At 42.1% G+C, this 22,287-nt stretch overlaps 2 protein-coding genes across 3 annotated transcripts in view; one reads left to right on the top strand and one right to left on the bottom strand.

The window, feature by feature from the left end:
• The window catches only part of sipa1l3 (signal-induced proliferation-associated 1 like 3), a 70,907-nt gene extending 57,450 nt beyond the window's left edge, over positions 1-13,457 (bottom strand). Inside the window, exon 1 of one of the 2 annotated variants that reach the window (XM_044353934.1) lies at positions 13,251-13,457. The gene's annotated coding sequence lies outside the window, so the exon portion shown is untranslated. The remainder of the gene's footprint in view (positions 1-13,250) is intronic. The other variant, XM_044353935.1, reaches the window with a different exon arrangement.
• Positions 13,458-16,886: 3,429 nt separating this feature from the next.
• map3k10 (mitogen-activated protein kinase kinase kinase 10) overlaps positions 16,887-22,287 on the top strand; it is a 38,232-nt gene continuing 32,831 nt past the window's right edge. Inside the window, exon 1 of the mRNA XM_044355119.1 lies at positions 16,887-20,017. Within this exon, the coding sequence (XP_044211054.1) occupies positions 19,030-20,017 (988 nt within the window). The 5' untranslated portion in view covers positions 16,887-19,029. The remainder of the gene's footprint in view (positions 20,018-22,287) is intronic.

Here is a 22,287-nt window from a genome sequence, read left to right as displayed (position 1 = left end):
CATTTTGCTGCCGTTTATGGTCACGCTACTCTCCTCTGAAAATATTGCTGTATAGAATGGGATTTGTGACAGAATGAAACAAACGACAGAGCATAATATGAACTAACAGATGTTTTTCTATCGTCACACGATATATATAGTCATATCGCACAGCCCTTTGTGGTCCATTGCATTGTTTTAACACCCAGCTGTTTTCAGTCTGAACACCAGCTTACAGAGCATCAGATATATTCTGAATCTAATCATACATTTTATGAAGCCTGGCAACTATTAATCACCAATGTCAGAAACTGCAAGTTGGATAACACACTATGAATATTGTATTTTCTGTATGCAAACACTACTAAAACATGCAGCAAACTGACAACAAGACATCATCATTCATGTTGTTACGTGTGTCACGACACAATCACATTTTTTAAATTTTAAATTCTTGTGTTTTTCTTTTCACATCAAGGTGGGAGGGTGAAGGGCAGTGGGGTTTTGTTGTTTATTGTTGTCAACATGTTTCCCATTGCGCTGTTTGTTCTTACTGGTCTGCTATGATATCATTTGTGTCTCATTGTCTCTTGTAAGGATAAAAATCAGCAATAAAGAGTTCAAAAATGCATCCACAGAAAAACACACACACACACACACATTTTTGCAAAATGGAAGGCAGGTGGCGAGCACAGGTGAATACAGCCTATTCAGAAGATATTATAAAGAGGGGTTTGTCTCGGACGAAAGAGGATTATAGGAGCAAGGTGTGGTTCCTTTTAACTCACAGTAGCATTGTGTGTGTGTGTATGTGTGTATGTGCGCTTGACTAGCCCATGTGAACACCCCATTATGGAGAGCTAAATGGAGACACAGGATCTGAGTAAATTTCTGTCAGCACTTTGCCTTCAAGATCCAGAGGTCGACATTTAAACTCCTTCCCTCTAAACCGCCATATGGTTCTAATGTTAAAGTAGCAGCGATAACTTGTGTATGCTTGTCGGTTTCCAGGTCACAGTATCAATCACACTGAGAAGGCGAAGAGGAGTTCCACAACCCGAGAGAGATCTCAGCCCCTCAAAACTATCTCAGGCATCTGGATCGACAGCAGCATCTCTTAAGTGGAATTTTGCCAGCAAAAACAGCCGAGTGGAAGGTGTGTCTGTTTCAAACAGCCTCAAATAAAAATGCAACAGAGGGAATTTATCACCGGATCACCATCATCACTTTGTTTCTCAAACTCGGCTGTTGCTACAGGAGCAGGGATGGTTTAAAGGCCAGTGCTGGTGTCACTTTGCTCATTCTTCACCCTGCGATCTGCAGTCATCGCCGTTCCAGCCCAAGCAAGTGTGGAGCGCTGTCACAACAAGCTAAATCTATCTAGAAGTCCTCTCTCTTTCTCTCTGTGTTTGGTTTAGAGCGTGGCGTGAGTCCAGGGTGTGGTTGTACAGCCGTGCATGCACTCACGCATGCATGTACACCCACACTGAGCTGCACATGTGCTCACAAAAGCATACACTGGCCTACTTGTTTTCCAGGCACAGACAGCAGTGGTGCGGAGTGAAAACATTTGACTAATGATAAAAAGGTTTTTGAGAAAAAAAAAAAAAAAGAAGAGAAAAGTAGGAAAGAGGGAAAGGGGAGGGATCCAGGGGATCCAGAGCCTGGAGACTCCCCATGGGGCTGCCAACATTCCTGTCAAATTCAGACGTGGGAACCACTGGAAAAAACCAACCCACTGTGTACATGCACATTGGAGGAGGGGGACAGAGGGGTTGGGGGGGGTGGGGGCGCGTCTGCAGAAATGTGCTTAATGGATGCAGCCATTGTGTGTGCTAAGGTGTTTGGGCTGAGAGCAGCGACAGAGTTCACGTCTGGGAGTGAGAACTGAGCAGAGATGTTGTCTAAGTGCATGTCTTAGGCGGAGGGGAAGGGGGGGCGTTGTGAGTGTTTGAGCACTTTCGGGCAACAAAGTGGGTCAAGCGAGTTTCAGTCAGGGGTGGGGTGATAGCGGATAGCGGTGACCTTCAGCACGCACACACACACACACAAACACACACACACAAGCAGTCACCTGGTAGCTGCAGCACAGACAAAACATCCACTGTCTTCTGCTTCTCTCTTGTTCTCAACCTTTTATTGCATTGCTCTTCTTCTTATCACAGCGAGAGGAGATCCGCTCCACATACACACCCTCTCCAGAGAACAACAAACAACAGACTGTGCATTTCCTCTGCAGATTCACACACACACACACACACAATACACCCTCACCCACCACCTCTCTCTGAAGGGGGCTGTATATCATTCACACACTTCTTATCGTCACTCACTTCCACTGTTTTTTGCTCTACTTTCTTTCTTTTGATTATCTTTACATGTTTGCTGGTAAAGCCTCATCTGACACACTGAACCAGACAGTTATCTAATCAGGGCTTGGCTGCAGAGGTCATGGGTAAATCTGAGATGGAAAGAGGAGGATGAATAAAGGGGTGAAAGAAGAGAAAGAAGCACATGAGCTGGCTTTCTTCTAGCAACAGACCTCCCTTTTAGCCTCTCCCTCTTGTGTGTCCTCCTATCCCTCCTCCCCTGTCAAGCCATTTATCAGCTCATCCGTCTCCTCTTCTCCCACGATGATAACAGGCTCCACTGTTGTGTTGAGAAACACCCAAACTTCTGTCACTTCCTTCTCCCCTCCACAGCTCTCTAGCCTACTCCTATGGGACGGTTAACGAGGCTGTCACCGCTGCACACACTCTGGACATGAAAAACACAAACACGAAGGCTCACACACACACACACACACACACACGAGTTGATGGGAAAAAACTGCAGTTTTTGTCACTGGTTCTGGCTGCAACAAATTATTACATTGGTAACGAATCCTGGCAAATTCAAATGCACTATTTCAGCTGCGGCTTGTGTGTTTAAACCTCTGATGAAACAAAATAATTCTTACCATAAACAAGTATACCCATCACTTTCAGCAAGTGAGTGCATGATCTGAAAGCCACTTGGCAGCAGCCGAGTCTGCAGTGTGGATTTACTTCAAACTGGAGACTAAAAACAGTCGAGTCGAGTGTTACACAATGAAAGTGTTTCAAAGGGTGGCATCAGCAGAGCTTATTACAATACTTCTAATTTAATCAGGCACATAAATAAACGGTACTGGAAGGCATACAAGTTTGCACATGTAGTAGTTCAAGAAATGTCTGTGCTGAGGCTGCAAACATTAGATAATACGCTAAAACATAAGATTTAACCAACAACAGCACAAAAGCTAAAACAAGATAAGATTGTGTGGGTTGTGCTGGATGCACTGACCCCATGCAGAAATGGAGCATTACACCATAGTTTCCCTCTCAATACTACTTTTCTTGTCCTCCAATAAATGTACAAAATGCTTTTGAACTGTTTTAAAGACAACTGTTAGCTCCTTGTAACTGCTTAGAGTGACTAAACACTGGATTCATTTTATATTTTTTATAAAATTCAGCTTGAATCAACATGTTTATCATTACATGTTGAACTGGTATGGTACACTGAAGCCAATACTAAAGCATCTATCTTAGATGAATGACAAACACATTGGAGCAGGATATCTGAAGTTATCTGCCTACAAAATTCTTCATACACACTTTATTTTCACGCTTAAAATTCTTTCAAAACAGCCAGAATACAACCAGAAGATAACTGTAATTCCTTTTCTATGGTTGTTGGGTTACCTATCATTGTATTTAAATTACACTTTTACTCACACCAAACTACATTTTAGTATTTGTTTTGAAAGTTTGCTGGACCCGTGCTGCACAGCACAGGTGCCAACACATGGCAATGGCAAGAAAAAAAAACACAGGATCATTTGACAAAAAATTTTAACCTGGCTCATCTTTTGCAGCAAAGCACTGCATCATCATCTGATAAGGTGCTGCGTTGCTGGCCAACAAAAACATGCACCTTCCTAGTAGATTATTTTGTAACATGAACAGGTTAATCATGCTATTTAACTTGTGATTGCACGGATGATAAAATGTTTGTCACCAGGATAACTTTCCAGAGTTATCAAATCCTTCCTCGTAGTATTAAAAAACGCTGTGCAGTGTTTTGGAATTTGAGAAGCTTTCAAAATCATGGATCTACTACTCAAATCATCCTTCATAGATTGTGATTCATCTCATCACTTGTTATGAGTTTCTTGTTTGTCAATCTAACGGCAGCAACACTTACAGGGTAACCAGGGTAACCAGGATAACCAGGCTACTCGTGTACATCCATGAGCATGCTATAGTTAAGTGCTGCACTGCCAATATGTTCTGGGTGGAACTCACGCTCTAGAATTATTGTTCCGCATGTCGGCCTAAATGGATTATTAAAATATTTTGACAGTAATTATATGGGTCACAGAGCATATTCTTCATACGACTGCATGCACTGAACCATAACGCCCGTACCGTGACGGTTCAGGATGAATACACGTACCGTTACACCCCTAACTTTCTTAGAAACAATGTCTGTGTGTAGTGGCCTCAATGCTCACGGGAGGTAATGAGCTTGAGTATCTGACGACAGATCGACAAGAAACACAAATAAGTAATTCCAAAATATTGAATAATAATTTCTACTTGTACAACCATTGTGTACGTACACAGATGCACACACATACACGCACTCACACACAGTGGATTATATACTCAGTAGGATTTTAAAAAGCGCCAAAGCAAAACAGTTGTATATGTTTCTCAGAAATCCCCTTACGTCCCACTCATAGAGCATACCTAACATATTATCTGCACTACCCTGCCTTAGCGACAGCATAAACACATTAGCATACCATACCCTTTCTGTGCAGAGCAGACCAAATGAACTTGTGAGGAAATAGCGCATTAAATAGCCTCCATCTCGGTATCAAATCTGATTTGGAAATGAGGAGGAAAAAAATTCACATTTTGATACAGTACCATAAAATGGGCCAAGAGGCATTCATGGAATGACCACATGTTATACTCAATTAGCATTAAAACAATGGCTCCACAGTCAGCAGTCATAGCCTGAGATCTTAGCTGTGAAGAGGCAGAGGGAGGGAGGGACCATATGCATGTATGCATGCCTCTCTGAACACATACCACAAAATGAGGGAAAAGAAAGAAACACAGATTTTTGTAGTTTCATAAAACATCTCACATTGAGACAAATAACTAAAAACATCTTTAAAACTCACCCGTTCCCACCAGACACATAACCACACACATGCATGAGGCTCTGTGTGTGTGTGCGTGTGTGCTTGGTTAGTAAAGGACGTGCAGGTCACTGAAAGCAAAGCACTCTGAATGACAGGGAAGGGAGAAACATGCAAATCGATCTACACATTTCCTGATGGTGTCTGGTGTTACGCCCTTTTCTCCAACAGTTTCTTTTCAGCCTATAGTTGAAAGCAGCACAGTTCCTCTCCTGAAACTGAAAAGATGCTCTAATCCTGAAGTATCTCAACAATGAATTGGCAAAGAATCAGTCCAGGATATCAGCTGCATACCAGAGACAATTTCTGAGTTTTACAGGAATGTTTTACTCATGTCCTGTGAACTGGACATGAGTAATCTCTGCAGTCTTAGGCCATTTCTCTCCCTGATGCCTGGTGTCTGATTCACTACACAACACTCATCTCCGCCACACACTTGCATCCTCCACAGTACACACACACACACACACACACACGCTGTCCGACAGCGTGACCTCCAAAAGCCAGCACTGAGGACCGCACTGAGCAATCACCTCCAAATAAAATACAGATGGAATTTCACATGGGGTGTCTGGGGGGCTACAAAGATGCTTTTATGGCTCTACGGCAAGAAACGAGCAAGAAACAAAAATGTGGTCATACACACGCACATATCTTTCATGATGAAGAAATGAGTCATTGTCCGGAAGTAGTGGGCTGGATCATGACAACCCTTTGCTGATCCGGTGATTCAGGCTGCTGACCGGGATGAACAGCTTTTAAACTTAAAATTCTTGATAGCTGACTTCAGGTATCCTTTTAACTTAAGATTTTGTCAGAAAAAAAATCTTACTAAATCTCTGACTTAATAGCAATAATATTTTCATAATAGCATAACTGTTATAGTATTTTTTCAAGCAAATATCTCAAAAATTATCCAGTATGGTGATTTAAAGCTTTCTTTGTCATACTGTAAACTGAATACTTTTGGGTTTTGGATTGCTTGTTGGACAAAACAAGCAATTTCAAGATGGCAACTTGGGCTCTGTGGGCAATTTATATATAATAGAGCAAAAGAATAACTAAAAAAATTGACAGATTGATAATGAAAATAATCGCTGATCGTAGCCTTACAGCAATCAGATGGTCAAAGTAACTACAACTAAAACTACAACTAAAGATTATTTTGTCTCATCTGCATCTGAAACTGAAAGATATTAAGTTTACAGTGATGCATGACAAAAAAGCAGCAATTCGTCACACTTGAGAAGCTGGTACAAGAGAATTGTCTTTGTTTTTGCATGAAAAATGACTGAAGCGATAAATCAACTGTAACTGTAACACAGCTTTAAGATTCTTTGCTGCTGTTCAGACTAAAACAGATAGCGAGTGAGCTTATGCCTTGACAGGTGTGTGATGGTCAAGCTTGTGTGTGTGTGTGTGTGTGTCTGTGTGTGTGTGGGGCACACAAAGTTAATTCACTCCGCCTCACTCCATAAAAACAGATGGAGACAGAATCAGCTGTTTCTTTATCCCGTCATGCAGGATTTCCTCTTTCCAGAACATTTCTGCCATATGACATATGACAGAGCTCTTTGTGAAAACACACACACACACACACATACATACACACCACCTGTCAGCCAAGGCCCCATGTGTGAAGCCTCAGTTAGGGACATATATGAAGCAGGTGTAACAACACGCTCCTCTCCTTACAGCAGCAACTCCCAAGACAGAAGAAACAAGAAGTAGGAGGGATAAAGGCAAAGAAGACATTAAACAGAGAAAGGTGGCGCCTGCCCCCCTCAGCCACATAACAATTCATATTAATGGATGTGTGTCTGAATGCTTTGGAAGTCTCTAGAACAAAGCCTGTTCCCTCGAGATGAAATGCATGATTTGTGCTTCTATCATCAGGCGTCTCTTACAGCACAGCTCTGAAACACCATTTAACATCATCATCCCCTTTTGAAAGAGGCGTATAGGCTAGAGAGAGACATTATAAAAGGGGAAGAGTAACAGATAAGAGCCCTTAATGTTGTGGAGATGAGCATATCCAGCACTGCTCAGGGACTGAGCCGGCCTATAGCAAGTTATTGCAGCGATTCAAACCCCTCATGGCCTTAGATTCAGTGTGAGAATGCAGATATAACTCAAACAGTCACATCAAGTTTTCCAGCAGTTCTGTCTGTGAAAATGTTCTTCAAGCCATCCCTTGTTTCAATAAAAGTAGGTCCAGGTTTAAACTCACCACCTGCCCGGGCAAAGTACAGGCTCTTTCTTAAGTGGACATCCATTTGTGAATCTGTAGAGAGGCCTCCACTTTAAATTGTTAAATGGACAGCCATATATAGGTCTGTGTAAATCACTTTTTATGTACAGCACTTTGTCAGGCTGTCTAAATGCTTTGTAGCCATTGTATACATCTCCTATAACCCTGCCAAAAGCCTAGTATTAACTCCAGTAACCCCGTTTAAGTGTGTGGATGGATGGCGGGGCATTCCCTCTCACTCTCTCCCTCTGCTAACAACGCTGACCAGGGGGAGGATGCAGGCCGTCCTGTGGCAAGAAAGGCCTCCTCAACATCTGTGTTTATCCTCTAGCTAAAACCAACAGGCTATATTTACCCCAGTCTAACATACCCAGAGCAGAGGAGTCAAGAGAAGAAAGATGCAGCCTGGGACGTAGCCTCTGCTACGCCTGGGAGATCCATTCAGTCTTATATATCCAAACTGAGAAGACACCATCCTCTCTTTTCTTTGAAGTATAAGATAGAAAGGGCACGCCGTGAGCACAGTCAGCTGAATGCAAGCGCATTTTGGACATTTACACGCGGGGCTGTGATTCTCTGATTCATCCTCTTCCCTGAGAAGAAGCCACAGATTGGTAAACAACACCTTGAGGGAATTTGACCTCTGAGGGAGTGAGAAGAGGAAGAAATAGGCGGCAGGCAGGCTTGATAGATCAACTGCCTACCTAGCGAACGTTTTATAGCTGCACTGAAGGCCATAAAGCACAGACTCATTTCAGGAAACATGGTGTGCTCCTCCTTCTGTAAATCTCTGACCTCTTGACATCGTCATGCATGGTGACTTATGGATTAGACCCTCAGGGGAGGCAAATACATCAAAGAGAGTGGGGACAGGAGGCGGCAATGCTGTTGGTGGTCTAATGCTATTTCATCTCAAATTGTACACCTGCACTCTGACTAATACTCCTTTCATACAGCAGATGCTTAACCAGTTTTTGCCCATTCACACGAGACTGCTGTATACATACACACATATATACCGGGTCAAATATTCAATAGTTTATCTATATACATAAGATAACCCAGAATCTATTTATATATAAGCATCTATAAGGAAGTATACAGAAGTAAGCACCTCATTCTGGTGGGCAGAGATATTTTTCACATATTTGAGGACACCACTGTTTAGTCGGCTGTACTCTTACACTGTAGTTCCAAGCATATGAATGCTAAACCACAGAATTACATAGAACTACACGACATTACATAATTATCAAATGTCATTTCCAGCTCTCTCGCTCTCGCCCACACAATGTGCTCTCAGTCTCTGTCCTGCTCCCTCTCTGTCTCTCTCGTTAGACAAGCCAGTCAGTAAGATTTAGGCTAGTTTAAACATCAACAACGTTGATTTATGTGAATGAGGAATGAGTTCTGGGGTCTTTATCTATTTTGTTTCAGTCTTAAATAACTATGTGTGCTGTAAGACCATAATTTGGAGATTTCCTGACGGGTATGGCGAGGGTTTGGTCACCACAATATTGGAAGTGGAGGACACAGATTTGATCTGTTTGTTATAAAGTAATAGTAAAAATTATCACAAAAAAGAAACATTAAATAACACCTGTCCACCACAGCCAATTAATGTCCAAGCTGCATTCAAACGTGGTTGAAAGGAGGCTGTGATGCCAGGTGTGATGACATGTGGTGACCCATTCAGATTAACTGCCAACATTGATTAAAACTGCATCATTGTGTTTTTTAAAAGGACTATAACACAACCGCATGAGCCAGCATCAAACATAGCCAGAACAGTTTCTAATGTGCCCCAGTAAGAAATGAATGGCTCTGATCTGTAGCAGACACAGCAGCTGACGATGGCTGGGCTCTATAAGCTCAAGTTCAGGATAATACGTTTACGTTTAGTCCTCTCAAAAGCACACATATATATGCGTAGACACACACGTAGCTGTCATTATGCACCGTGACATAGACCAGATGGCATCCTTAGCCTCAGGTGTCTTCCCCCCTCTCAGAATACACCAATAATTGTGATGGATGTCGTTTGAAATGCATTAGTGCGTGTGTGTTTTTTGCACACACTGTGAGAAGACACGCAATTGTTCATTTCTATTAACCTTTATTTAACTAAGACGCCTCCAAGGATTAAACAGAAACCTGGCAAGGAACTTCTCGATCTAGAATTACAAACAGCAGGAGGGCTGCCAAGGTGTCGCGGTCGGGAAAGGAGAGCTCTACCTGAAGCTGGTGCCAAAACACAGACTTTGCTGCCTTAACAAAAAACATCACAAGAGACCCCCATGGAAAGATTTTATTGTTCACCCAAAAGATGAATATGACTGCATGCCTGTGTATGAGTTACTTAAACCCCTTTTCAAGAAGAAAAAAAAACAGGGATAAATCAACAACTGATGAATCACCTCTGCCGAGATAGGACGAGGTGATTCAACATTATGTTTACAGGCGAAATAACTCAGGTGGCCCAGATTCAGCTCCCTTTGAAGACAGGATCTTTTGTTCCTGCAGCTGTTTGCAATGAAACGCCAAAATAAGTAGCAGAAAATAGATGTTCCTCAAGATCCGAGACTGTATGCAATTGTTATCTGGTGCCCAGTGGAGTCAACGACAAGCTGACTGCCGGAGGTGCTTTCTAACTATGTGACGTGGGTCCAAAGTTATGAAATGAGCACAGATTAGGATGGATAACATGATATTGTTGGAAAATACAACCACACACATTCTTATACAGACATGTTGGATGTAGGACTTTTCAAAATCATGTGGTATTGGCAGCAGAACCCATTGTGCAGAATCTAAAGTATGTATGATATTTATGATCTCTTACAGTATCCCCCACAAGTTTTGATTGTAAAAGGTGAAGTTTCAAACCATAATAATTTTTATTATTTGAACATTTTTGACACAACAAATATCAAAGTGACATGTCCTCTAGAGCTGAAACTAACAATTGTTTTCATTATCGATTAATCCGCAGATTATTTTCTTGAATAATCAACGGCAGATAACTTGGTTTGTTCGACCAACAGTCCAAAATCCAGAGATATTCAATTTATTGTCACATAAGACTAAAAATAACAGCAGATCTTTACAAATGACTGACTGGAACTGGGGATTAACTGACTATCAAAACAGCTGCAGACAATTTGTCAATCTACCACTAATTTAATCGACAAATTGTTGCAGCGCAAATGTCTTCAAAGTTTTGATCTTGTTGCTTTAAGAGTTCATATTGTACATAACTTGAATTTTGTCCATCCTTCCCTTTTTTCAGCATGGGGGTGTAGAAGAGTGACTTAAGAGATGTACTGTACAGATTTTAATTCAATTCATGTGACCCAAACTGTAGAAATTGGAGAACAGTACGGCATTTGGGAAAGCGTTTGTCACTTAAACACGCTACATAGCGGAAATGTAAAGCACAGACAAAGTAACCTCTGTTCAGGCTAAACTGTACTGAATTTTGCTGCAATGTTAATAGCAGAACTTTAAGAATAAAGAATGCGATACTGAAAGTAAAACACTATTTAAAACAAATATTTGATTAAATATTAAAGGGCTCTATTATTGTTGGCCCTAGATGCGTTTAATGTCAACAAACCCTGCAGGCTTTTTTCCTGAAGACACTTTCACATGTAACAGTAGGAAGAGCATAATAATATATTTAATGATGGCTGAATTCCACTTAGCTGCTTCTGTGTCAGGCATGTTAATGTTATTAGTAACACCTTGACAAGTGAAAAAGGTATACTACAACATAACTTTGGAAGCATCACATCCGATTGTATGAAAGGTCACACGATACTGGATTTACGGACATAAACAATACATTTTCTTGATTGTAATTATTGCATTTGAAGGTTATAATTGCACCGATGTGTCTACACCACAGTCTAAAACTCCTACTACATTCTGCATGTTTGCTTCATCTCTTGCTTTCAATAAATCCATCACAAACAGCTTGCAGGGACATGCTGCTGCACTCACTGATGTAATACACTGTGCTGAACTACAAATCTATTTCAGCTTTTTTTCACTAGCAATCAATGTATGGAATTTTTGCTTTGGCAGACAGGTGGGGAGTTACAAAAGAAGACAGTAAAGCAGGAGATAAAGTGAGCCTTGTGGACAGAGGCTATCTTAAACTGTAATAAAAGTGTGTCTGATTCAAGTGTCCATGAGTTGAAACTTATCCAATGAATGTTTCATGGTTTGGATTTTCAGCGCAAATGGAGGGAGTGTCAAACACTGGACGTGGTCAGAATGATATGTTCATGGCCCATAAATAGCTGGCCTGCTTCATTTTGTTTTTTAATATGCAACGTTTTCAAACATCCATGGAAAAGATGGAAATTTCTTCATGGAGACTATAAACGGAGAACATTGTACAACTCGCTCAGTCAGTCTGGTGTACAGGCTTTGATCAAAGTAGGCTGGATTTACAATATGGAGAACCATGTAATTATTATTCAGCATAAACTTTACAGTTCAGAACTGTATTGACTGCATTCAAATCTGATTTCCTCTACATCTGAAAGACGAAATGCAGGATTTCCCCAATGCACAGCAAACTAAGATAAATGTGACACAAATGAGCTAAAGTGCTTAACTGTCCACTTGTGATGTTACAGGCGGGTAAACACACCAACATGACCTTTTAACATCTATAAAGAAAAAAAAGCAGTAGGATAAGCAGGTTAGGACACTTCAACACCATACTCTGATTTTCCCCAGTTATAATTATTCCATTAGTTCCAGCTTGGAGGCAACCAGAGTAAATGATGCCCAGAATATGTGGAGTGCTGCCATGCTCTGCTGCTCTTGCACGACCCGATCCATCATGCTGATACTCGACGTGTCATTTCCTGAGTGTTGGGGAATACGGCAGCAACACGGGGGATCTCTATGAAAGGGAGACGACACCCCGAGGCATCATCATCATCACCTCCCCATTCAGTATAACGTTACACACTCGACTGCACAAACACGCACATACACCTACATCTACTCTGCGCCTGCAAAAATCCTGCGCACATTGCACGCATCTCTTGACAGCTGAACAGTGTGCATGTGTAAACACGCAAAAGCACAGTCAATCCTTCTTTTTTAATCACCACAATTAAAACATGTTGCACAATCTAACCATTCGCGGCAAGTCATTTATTCCTGAATCAGCAACAGCGCTACTACAAACTACGCGCAGCCAAGATATTCTCCCATTCAGCTCCTCCTGAAACAAATCTCCAGCCACGGCAACTTCCGATTGCAGCACAACTACTCGAAATTCAAAGCTCGTCCAGGCTAACTAGCTGGCTAGCTCCGCTCCCAAACAAAGCTCCCATTGTCTGGAACTTGTAGTTTTAGCCGTTTTCTCTTGGCCCTCACAACTGTGATTAACTCAGGTACGAAAAAACTACAAATCCGAAGTCTGCATAGAAATACGAGCATGCGCACTGGAACCCTAATGATTAGGGAGGTAGTAGAATATTTTGTAGTTAATAGATTTTTGCGAGTTGCGGCGTATTTCAGATTATACATCTCCTCGTTTGAATGGCTGGAGGTGGAGATGGAGCACAGAGCCGGTGGAAAAGGCTTCAGGCTGATCCGTAGTAACGAGCTGCTCTCTGCATTGACTGAAGTTGGTCGGCTCGGGCTGCTTCTCGGTGTTTGCTCGCTAACGTTTAGTTCACTCGTCACTTTTCAGCGCTTTTGAATATCCCGCACTGTTCAGCTGAAAACTACTCAGAGAAAAACGAAAAGAGAACACACCTTACCCGACGCTGCTCCGGTGTTTTTCCGCTCAGCTCCTATTCCCTTAAAATAATTCTCCAGACATTGTGGAAACACTCCTTGGCCGACGGTCGACTGCCTGTTCACCGAGAGAGACGTTGCCAAGAATGCTCAACCGCTGCGCCCCGCACACTCACTGCGCATGCGCAGCTGCGGTTGGCGCAACCTACTGATAGTAACAGACAGAGGGCAGCACAGCACAACTGGGACTGTGGACTTTAGTTTCAATGACAATCTGTAAGTGTAATTGTGTTTTACTGGGTGTATTAAAAGCACGGGAAGTAACATCTGTGTGTAAACCATCCAGGAATAACACTAGAGAAGCACTCTGCGTATTTATCATGTTACATGATCAAGTGTTCACCTGTATATATTCATTATTTGTGTATATTTCTGAAATCTGTTGTGTTGTTATTTTGTGTAAGTACATTGAGAGCCACTAATAAAGTCAAATTCCTTGTATGCATAAACAATACTTGCCAATAAAGATGATCCTGATTCTGATGTTGATTATGCATTGTTCACAAATGAGTGAATAGCACAACCTTGTGGTTGCTAAACATAATCAATCCTCTTCAGCCTCTGACATGTCAGACAGGGAGTGTTTCACAAATTTATTCTAATAGCTTTAAAAACTGTTTAAACGTTTTATTCATTGTTAAATAACATCAACATGAATGACTCGGTTTTACTCCTAAAGCCAGTGTTCAATCAGTATCATAATTTTCACTTTAATCAACTTTTTAATATTTTTTTCTATTCTGTATTTCTGAACTGTAGAATATTAGTCAGATTTATCCATATATATCTTTTGCACAATCTATGCTCATGAATGCTGCTACAGGTTTTTAAATATCTGTAGCAATTCAACTTTGCACATTAGATTCTCTATTTTTATTTTATTTTTTTCTATTTTTCTAACCTAAATTTTAATCTTCTAAATTCTTTTAATACCTGTGCAACCTTTTCACCAAGCCCAGGAAATGCAATTTCATTTCTTCATAGGTAGCATTTGATACTGAAAAGTATAAATGTATCTGTGTTGAGGTGACAATAAGTGTCCTTGAATCCTTCAAATAATTGAAATACCCCGACCGGAAAAACACAAGTGACAAAAGTAATCTCAAGAAAATAAAAGATAAAGATGAAAAGTTATGAAAATTCATGCAAATTAATGTTCCACTACAGTCTCTATCATTTGTTGATTTACATTTACCTTTGTAAACATGTCAACAGAAAAAACCCACAGAGGGGATTTACAACCATGTAGCTTGGTACAGTGTGAGTTTTATGAAAGGCTAAACATTCAAGAAGGACATTGAAACGTTAATAATAGTACTACACTACTGTCTCTATCAAATAATTATGAGGTCAAATTGATGTTTAAAGACCATCTTTACAAAAAAGCCACAGTTTACCTGCCTGGTTAAATAAAGCAAATAAAATGAAATTACATACAATACTGACAAAGTTATACACAATGTTACATGTCTACCTTTTCCCTCTTTCACTTTTGAATGACATCAGTTGCACAGGTAGCTTAAAGAGACAACTGCACTGTCTGATGATGAGCACAGAAAACCTGGAACACATCAATGGGCTGATTTTTTTTGCAGAGAGCTCCTGATAAAGCTTTCATTTCATAAATCGATCCATTACAATCTGAACATACTGTGTTGTGGCCTGCACAGGTAGAGTAAAAGGCAACAATTTGTTCATTTTAGTGCATTACACTGTAGGCTTCCTCTGTGGATATATTATATGGAAATGTTGTACAAATCCTGCAAATATATCTGATCCGTGGCCCTGGTCAACAGCAAAGAAGTGATAGAGAAAGAAGGAACAAGGTGCCTGCACTAATTTCAATTATAAATTTGACTCAGCATCAAACTCCCTCTTTGTATTTCCTCAGACAGTGTTTCCTTGTTGAGCTGCGGTGGAAGTATACTAACAAAAAGAGGGATGTTATCACTAAAAATACTGTAACATTGAAAGATATCTGCTTGATTTGACTCATTTGTACAGCTGAAGCTTCATATTAGCTTCAGATAAGCTTTTAAATACATTTTTGCACAGAAGGAGGACTGTGGATTTTGTCCCCCATCACTTACATTGTAAGTGCGTTATGAAGGGATAATGAACAGGGGGAATAATTATGGCAAGAAAAACCTATTTCAGTTTTGATTTGGTTACCTGACTGTTGTTTTTCCTCTATTATCTAAAAAAAAAAAACTGAAGAGGACGGTGAACCACTAGCAAAGACTTTGTGTTTCAGTCATTAGACACCAGGGGTCAGTATAACTTAAAAAGTAAAAGAAGTGAATACTGCTACTATACTGTAAATTGTTAGACAAATGTTATGTTTTTTTCACAGAAAATAACAGCTGGTCATTTTAATAGTTTGTTAGTTTTAATCATGTGTACAAACTCCAGCTTCTTCTTTCTTGTGTCTGTGTTTTATATGTACAAAAACATGGAGCACAGAACATGGAGAATGGACTCTTGGCTTATCCACACTTTAGCAATATCAAGAAAACAATGCAGTTATTTTATCAACTATATGCTCTCTTTGCAGTAAAACAAACAAATGAATGTTTTTTTCTAGGCATGTATGTGTTAATTCTAGTCTTGGAAGTCAGTTCCTGTCAGTATAGTAATTTCTTTAAAGAAGATAATAGATTCACTCTTCTTTAACTATATGAGCTTGGTTAAAGCCTCACTGTTAGTATGCATCCTTTCTACTGAAGTGTTCTTGAGCAACAGAATGAATCCCTGCCAGCTCTGGGACTGTTGGTCTTCAGCTGACCTTTGACCTCTGCTGAACTTTAGGATAAGGAAACAAGAAGACGACTTTAAAGTCAAAATAAATTTATTGTTGCATTACATTATACTGCATTGTATTACATCACATTATCACTATGAGTAAGATTAGTATTGTCATAAAGATGGTTTCCTTCATGTGACAGGATGCTAGTTTAGAGTATATTAACTTAACAAGATTTTCTTTATTATTGTAATATTGTGAGCAGGGGTGGATTTAGTGTTTTGGGGGCCCCAGGTAAACTCTGTCTCTGTCTCTGTAAACTCTTGTCTCTATTGGCAGTGGTAGAAGTACTAAGAACATTTCCCTTATGTAAAACTATGAACACTGCACAATAAAATTACTGTTAAAGTCCTGCATTCAAATTTTCACTGAAAAGTGAAGAGTGAAAGAGAGGTATTATCAGCACAATGTACTTAAATGTACTTAACTTGTATTCAAGGTGGAGCTTTTAATTCTTATATTATGCTGAATAGTTTAATGATTAATAAGGCACCATATTTTATTATATCTATATATTGTAAGTAAAATCTGAATTGTCAGGTAAATGTAGTGGTACAGTGTTTTCCTCTGAAGAAGAAGGAGTATACAGTTGCATATTTTTTTAATGCTTTGGGGGCCTTTCTAGGTAATTTCTGAGTACAAAGAGTTAAAATAGTAACATAATTCAACATTTTTTCATATCTAAACATCATAATAAATCTATAGCTGTTTGAGACCCTTTTAATTTGGGGCCCCAGGCAGGTGCCTACCTTCCCTGATGGTAAAATCCGCCCCTGATTGTGAGTTATTTAAGTATGTAAGCTGTCAGAATGATGTAGGTCAGCGGGAGATCCGTGAAAAACGACATTACCCACAATGCAGCAGCACATACACACACACCACCAGCAGCACAGCCCTCGTCTCGCTCCGACGGACTGCGGTTTCCTCCCATCCGTCCTGCAGGCGAGCTGCAGCCTGATCTACACACACGTATGATGGGGATAAGCAAGGAGGCAGCCGGCATGCTTCCACCATCCCCGTGATGTGTAGATCGGTGACAGGCCAGGCACTTGTTCCCACGTATGTGAACGGCACCCCGGTGTATTTGGATGCAAAGTCAGCCCACAGACTGACAGCTCGGTGCTCGAAATGTCACGTCGTTTTGGAGGAAAAGCCTGTTTGATTACGATGGAGCTCCGGACAGCTGGATGAGCAGCACCGACAGGGACTCCGGGGAGATTTTTAATTTGTCTCTAAAATTGGGTTACGGACCTTGATGGTCACCTCTTACTCGGATGCAACCACACGCCCATGCGATGATGTCGGTGGATGTTGCTGCCCTCAGTGTCCAGGTTAGGTTACAGTAAACGTTAATTGTTTACGTATTAAAATAAAGCTGTTTAGCTTGTTTGGGGCGGAAGACGCAAGCGGGGACTGGGTACCTTCAACATACGCGCATAATAAACAACCTTATTATTATTATTAGGCTATAAATGTCATTATAGCCTATTATTACTCGGATCAGAGATACTGTAATGCTGCAATGCCTCCACGCAAACCCTCGCTGATAATATTTTTCACCTCATTGCCACCGTGCGACGATTTCTGTCTTTCTTAAAGAAGTCGCGGACATTTAATAATCCACTCCTCCGCTACGAGGCTGTTTGATTGATCACCTGAAACTATACCATGCGCGCTCAGAAGGAATCAGGATAATGATAAATGCTGGCATCCCATCTCTCTCTCCAGTGAACCAGAGTTTCTTCTCCAGCCGAGCCCTCGTCACCATCACAAATGTAGCCGAGCAGAGGCGACTGAACCAGGCCGCTGCACAGAGACGGAGGCGGGTTTGTTGTGCTCAGACTCGGCTGGATGCTGAACATGGTGGTGCCACTTTACAGCTGAATACCTGCCGCTCTTGCTTGTTACCGCAATTCCCCAGCTGTCTTAAAATGGACGGGCCCTTTTTGATAAAGGCTATTCGGGGACGTTGAACCGGCTCATGCATGCAGGATTTAGCTCGGACCGGCTTGTCGGGATGTAGGGCGAATATCCACGGATATTTCCTATCACAATATAGAGAGAAAACAGCCCATATTCATGGAGATGGCTGGCGGGGGAGGTGCATCTACACTGGGCTGGATGAGAAATAATGAGGACCCCTGCTCAGAGGATTTCACTCAGATCAAACACACACTGTGTTTCTTATTGGCAGCATAAATAGCCCATATTCACTACTAAAATTAATCAGACAATCACCTCTGAGTGTTTTAGGCTTTGTTGTGTCTGTAGCTTTTAGAGCCACTTCTCAATGGGCTGATACTAACTACAGTATTTGTTATGTTTTATTCATCAGGGCAAAATATTCAAAACTCTAAGGACATAATGAGTACAGATTTGTTTTTGTTTAGATGAACTCTGCTTAATTATGACAGCAATGTAGGAAATTGGTAGTATAATAAGTATGTAACAGTTTTATTAATTGTATGCAGCAATTGAGAGACCAGTGAGAGGAATAATGTCTGAATTTAATTTAATAACTCACTCACTGAGCAGGAACTCATCAGACTGAAGGCGTCTGTCTTTCTGAAGGATTTTAACACACCTGCTGTTTCTTTGATAAACACATATTCATAATCTGTGGCAGCTTTTGAAAAGACACAGTTGTGGAAACAATCAATTAGGTTTCGGGTGGGGGGGATAAACTCATGGATCTGCTCTGCTGAATGTCATTGTTTGACCCGATGTACATTGTCCCTGAATGAACTTGCCTTTGGGAATACATGTTACTTACACACTGCGTAGCAACAGCACAGCAGCAACCGGTGACAGGATTTGGCACAGTTTCAACAGCGAGATGTGATGGGGGAGAGCAGTTGCAGCTCTCTGATCCTCTGATCCCCTTTCCCCCTCACTGGTGGTCGAGGACACCTCCTCTCAGTCAATGGGCCCTGTATGGATTTTGTGCCTGAGTTGACAGAGGGCAGGCCTACAGCGTCAAACAGCAGTCAGGCTGCCATGAACCCATACGGAAGAGCGAGAAGCACAGCAGCGCCCCTGTCCTGCACCAGCTGTGGGGGCTGCTGCTCCCCGCCTCCCCCTTGCCTCATCCCCCCTGGCCCCCCCTCCTCTACTACCTCCTCCTCCTCCATGCCCCCAAATATGACCCCTCCACCGCCGATGTGTCCTGCCCCAGTCGTGCAGGTGGAGAATGGCAGCAGCTGGAACTCCTCCACCATCTCCTCCTCCGGCTCCCCAGACTCCCACCCCGGCCACCGCTGTGGGGCCACCAACCCAAACCCCTACTGGACGGCAGTGTTCGACTATGAGGCCACAGCAGATGAGGAGTTAACCCTGCGGCGCGGGGACCTTCTCGAGGTTCTCTCTAAAGACTCCAAAGTGTCTGGGGATGAGGGTTGGTGGACGGGGAAGATCCAGGACAAGGTGGGTATCTTTCCAAGCAACTATGTCACAAAGGGGGACGCTGCCAGCTACCAGCAGCTGGTGGCAGGCGGGGTGGGTGACTGCCCCTTGGAAATAGACTTCTCTGAACTGCTCCTGGAGGAGGTGATTGGAGCTGGTGGCTTTGGGAAAGTATACAAAGGAGTGTGGCGGCGAGAGGAAGTAGCAGTAAAGGCCGCCAGGCAAGACCCTGATGAGGATATTAGCGTCACAGCAGAGAGTGTTCGGCAGGAGGCCAGGCTGTTCTGGATGCTCCGGCACCCCAACATAATCGCTCTCCGTGGGGTCTGCCTGCGGGAGCCCAACCTGTGCTTGGTGATGGAGTATGCCAGAGGGGGGGCTCTGAACCGGGCCCTGGCTGGAAAGAAGGTACCCCCGAGGGTTCTGGTGAACTGGGCTGTTCAGATTGCCACAGGGATGGACTACCTGCACAACCAGGCATTTGTACCTATCATCCACAGAGACCTCAAGTCCAGCAATAGTAAGTACTGCAAACAAGTGTGACTTATCATCTGAATGTATGATAACTGAAGAGGGAAGTTGTTTTTGGGGGTGAAGTACATAAAGTAAAGTAAACCAATTTTCTATGTAAAACACAGAAAGGAGCAGCAACCAGACACAGACACAGCTCTTTATCTGCCAAAAAAAAATCATATCCACTTACTGGAAATGTTTTATTACTTTCTGGCACGCCTTTTGGCCTTCATCAGTGAATGGAGTTTGCTCAGTTCAACCTTCAAGCTTACCCCTCTTTATGCATCGTCTGACTCACAGCTGAGAGGCTCAGTGAGGACCTCTGAGGTCAAACACCAGGTACATTTCAAGCACAAGAATCTCTCAAGGCAGCACATGTGTAAATCAAAATAATACGTCAAAAACACAAAATCACAGTTCTAGCTTGACTCCGTCCTGTAGAGACATACTGTATGTTGTATATTTTCTGACCAAAACGGGAACAACATATTGAAGACAGATGAATTATACTGATATGAGTCCTACTTTATTGTGACAGCAATACTGACACAGGATGGAAATAATCAGCCAATACTTTAATGACATGTTGCCCATAGTAACAATGGTATCAGCATTATTTTGTGATATATAATATATTTCAAGACAAGATCATCTACTTTACATGATATCAACCGTTTAGCTAGAGAAAGATTACTTAAAAAAATGACAGAAATACCAATATGTTAAATAAAAATAGCAAAACTTTAAGTAGCTTAAAGTAAATTGATAAGCAGTTGCATGAGAGCTTATCGTGATATATTTCTGTATTGATTATTTGTCCCACTTATAATATTGATATGTTTGTGGTCTAGATGCTCAGTCTGTGGTCACAGCTATTATGTTATGATTTGACCTATATTAAATCCACTGGGACGAATAAGTAAAACCAGTTATAAACTTGTATGTAATTGTGGAAACATGATTATAGGCTGTGTGAGGTATTATGGTGCTGACGCTGGATGAGAAACTTGAAATTGAGCACAGCGGGGAAGCCTAAGTCCTGGAGAACTGGTCTCCTTTTGCCGTCTTTTCCCTGTCATCTCTCTCTGCACCTCCTCCTGCTCTCCATCCTCCATCCTCCTCCTCCTTCTCTTTCCTCCCCTCCTCAAGGAGAGCAGTTCTGCTCTGCAACTCACTGTGCTATTTTTGGTCCTTTGTGCTACTTGCTGTTTAAAGACGCAGTTGCAGTTGTTGGTGCATCAAAGAAATAACACACAGCGTGCATCTGAGTGCATTTGTGTGTGTGTGGGTGTACGTGGAGGTCTGACTGTGTGTGTTTATCCCAAGTGACATGACTGATGGGGGATGGAGTGCACAAATATGGGTGGAGTGTGCAGGATGCTGACTGAAGGCCTTTTTAAGAGGGAGACAGTGTAGCTTAAACACACTCGCTGCTGATCTGCCGAAATGTCTCCTTAATCTTCAGTCCCTCAGTTCTTGAGTCTCTTACTTTTCCGTCATGTCTCACACTCACACACGCATCCATGTGGCTCCATGACGGCAACGATTGGGGATCAGATGCGTATTGGACAGCAGAGCCTTGGCAACAACACCATAACGCTGCCTTTCTATGGTGACATGGGCACTGCTTCTGTGTCACTGAGTCATACAGCTGCTAGCCGCTGTCAGCTGCTGCGCAAAATGTCAGGCCCCTAATTTAGAGTATTGTCTGTGTGAAAATAGCCACTGAAGAAATGCAGGAATGTCTCAGTAAGGGCTTAGACCCTCTCTCCCCTGAATGATGAATCTTGCTGAAAAAGTGTGGGTGCTAATCGTTAAGTATGTGATTAGACTAGATGACTCACACGGGGAGGAAAGCATGGGAGGAAAGTGAGACAGAGACAGAGGAGAGAGGTGCAGAGTCAAAAGAAGAGGGTTGGGAGAATAGAGAAAATAAGCTTGGGGTCCAGAGAGAGCGGAGATGTGTGAAGCGAGAGAGGAGACGGATGGGAAAGAACAAGAGAAGGAGAGCGCGGGGGATAAACAGCGGTTCATCTCAGTTTAGGGTTACACCTCAGCTCATTGTCCAGGTGCGCTGGTCTCAGGTGTCCTCTTCAAACTGCCGACCACTTGGCATCAGCGCGGTTACAGAGCAGCTCAGGCCCCCGAGCCTCTCTTCTGTCTTCCATCAGCCGGGCTCGGCGCTCAGTAAACAATCCGACGCTTCATTCTCCCACAGCTCTCTGAAGAATTCATCAAGGCAAAACGTGACACTGCTGATCTAATGAACGTGTCTTT

Source organism: Thunnus albacares, chromosome 6, assembly GCF_914725855.1.
Source record: "Thunnus albacares chromosome 6, fThuAlb1.1, whole genome shotgun sequence".
Lineage (NCBI taxonomy): Eukaryota > Metazoa > Chordata > Actinopteri > Scombriformes > Scombridae > Thunnus > Thunnus albacares.
This window is presented reverse-complemented; position numbering and strand designations above follow the sequence as displayed.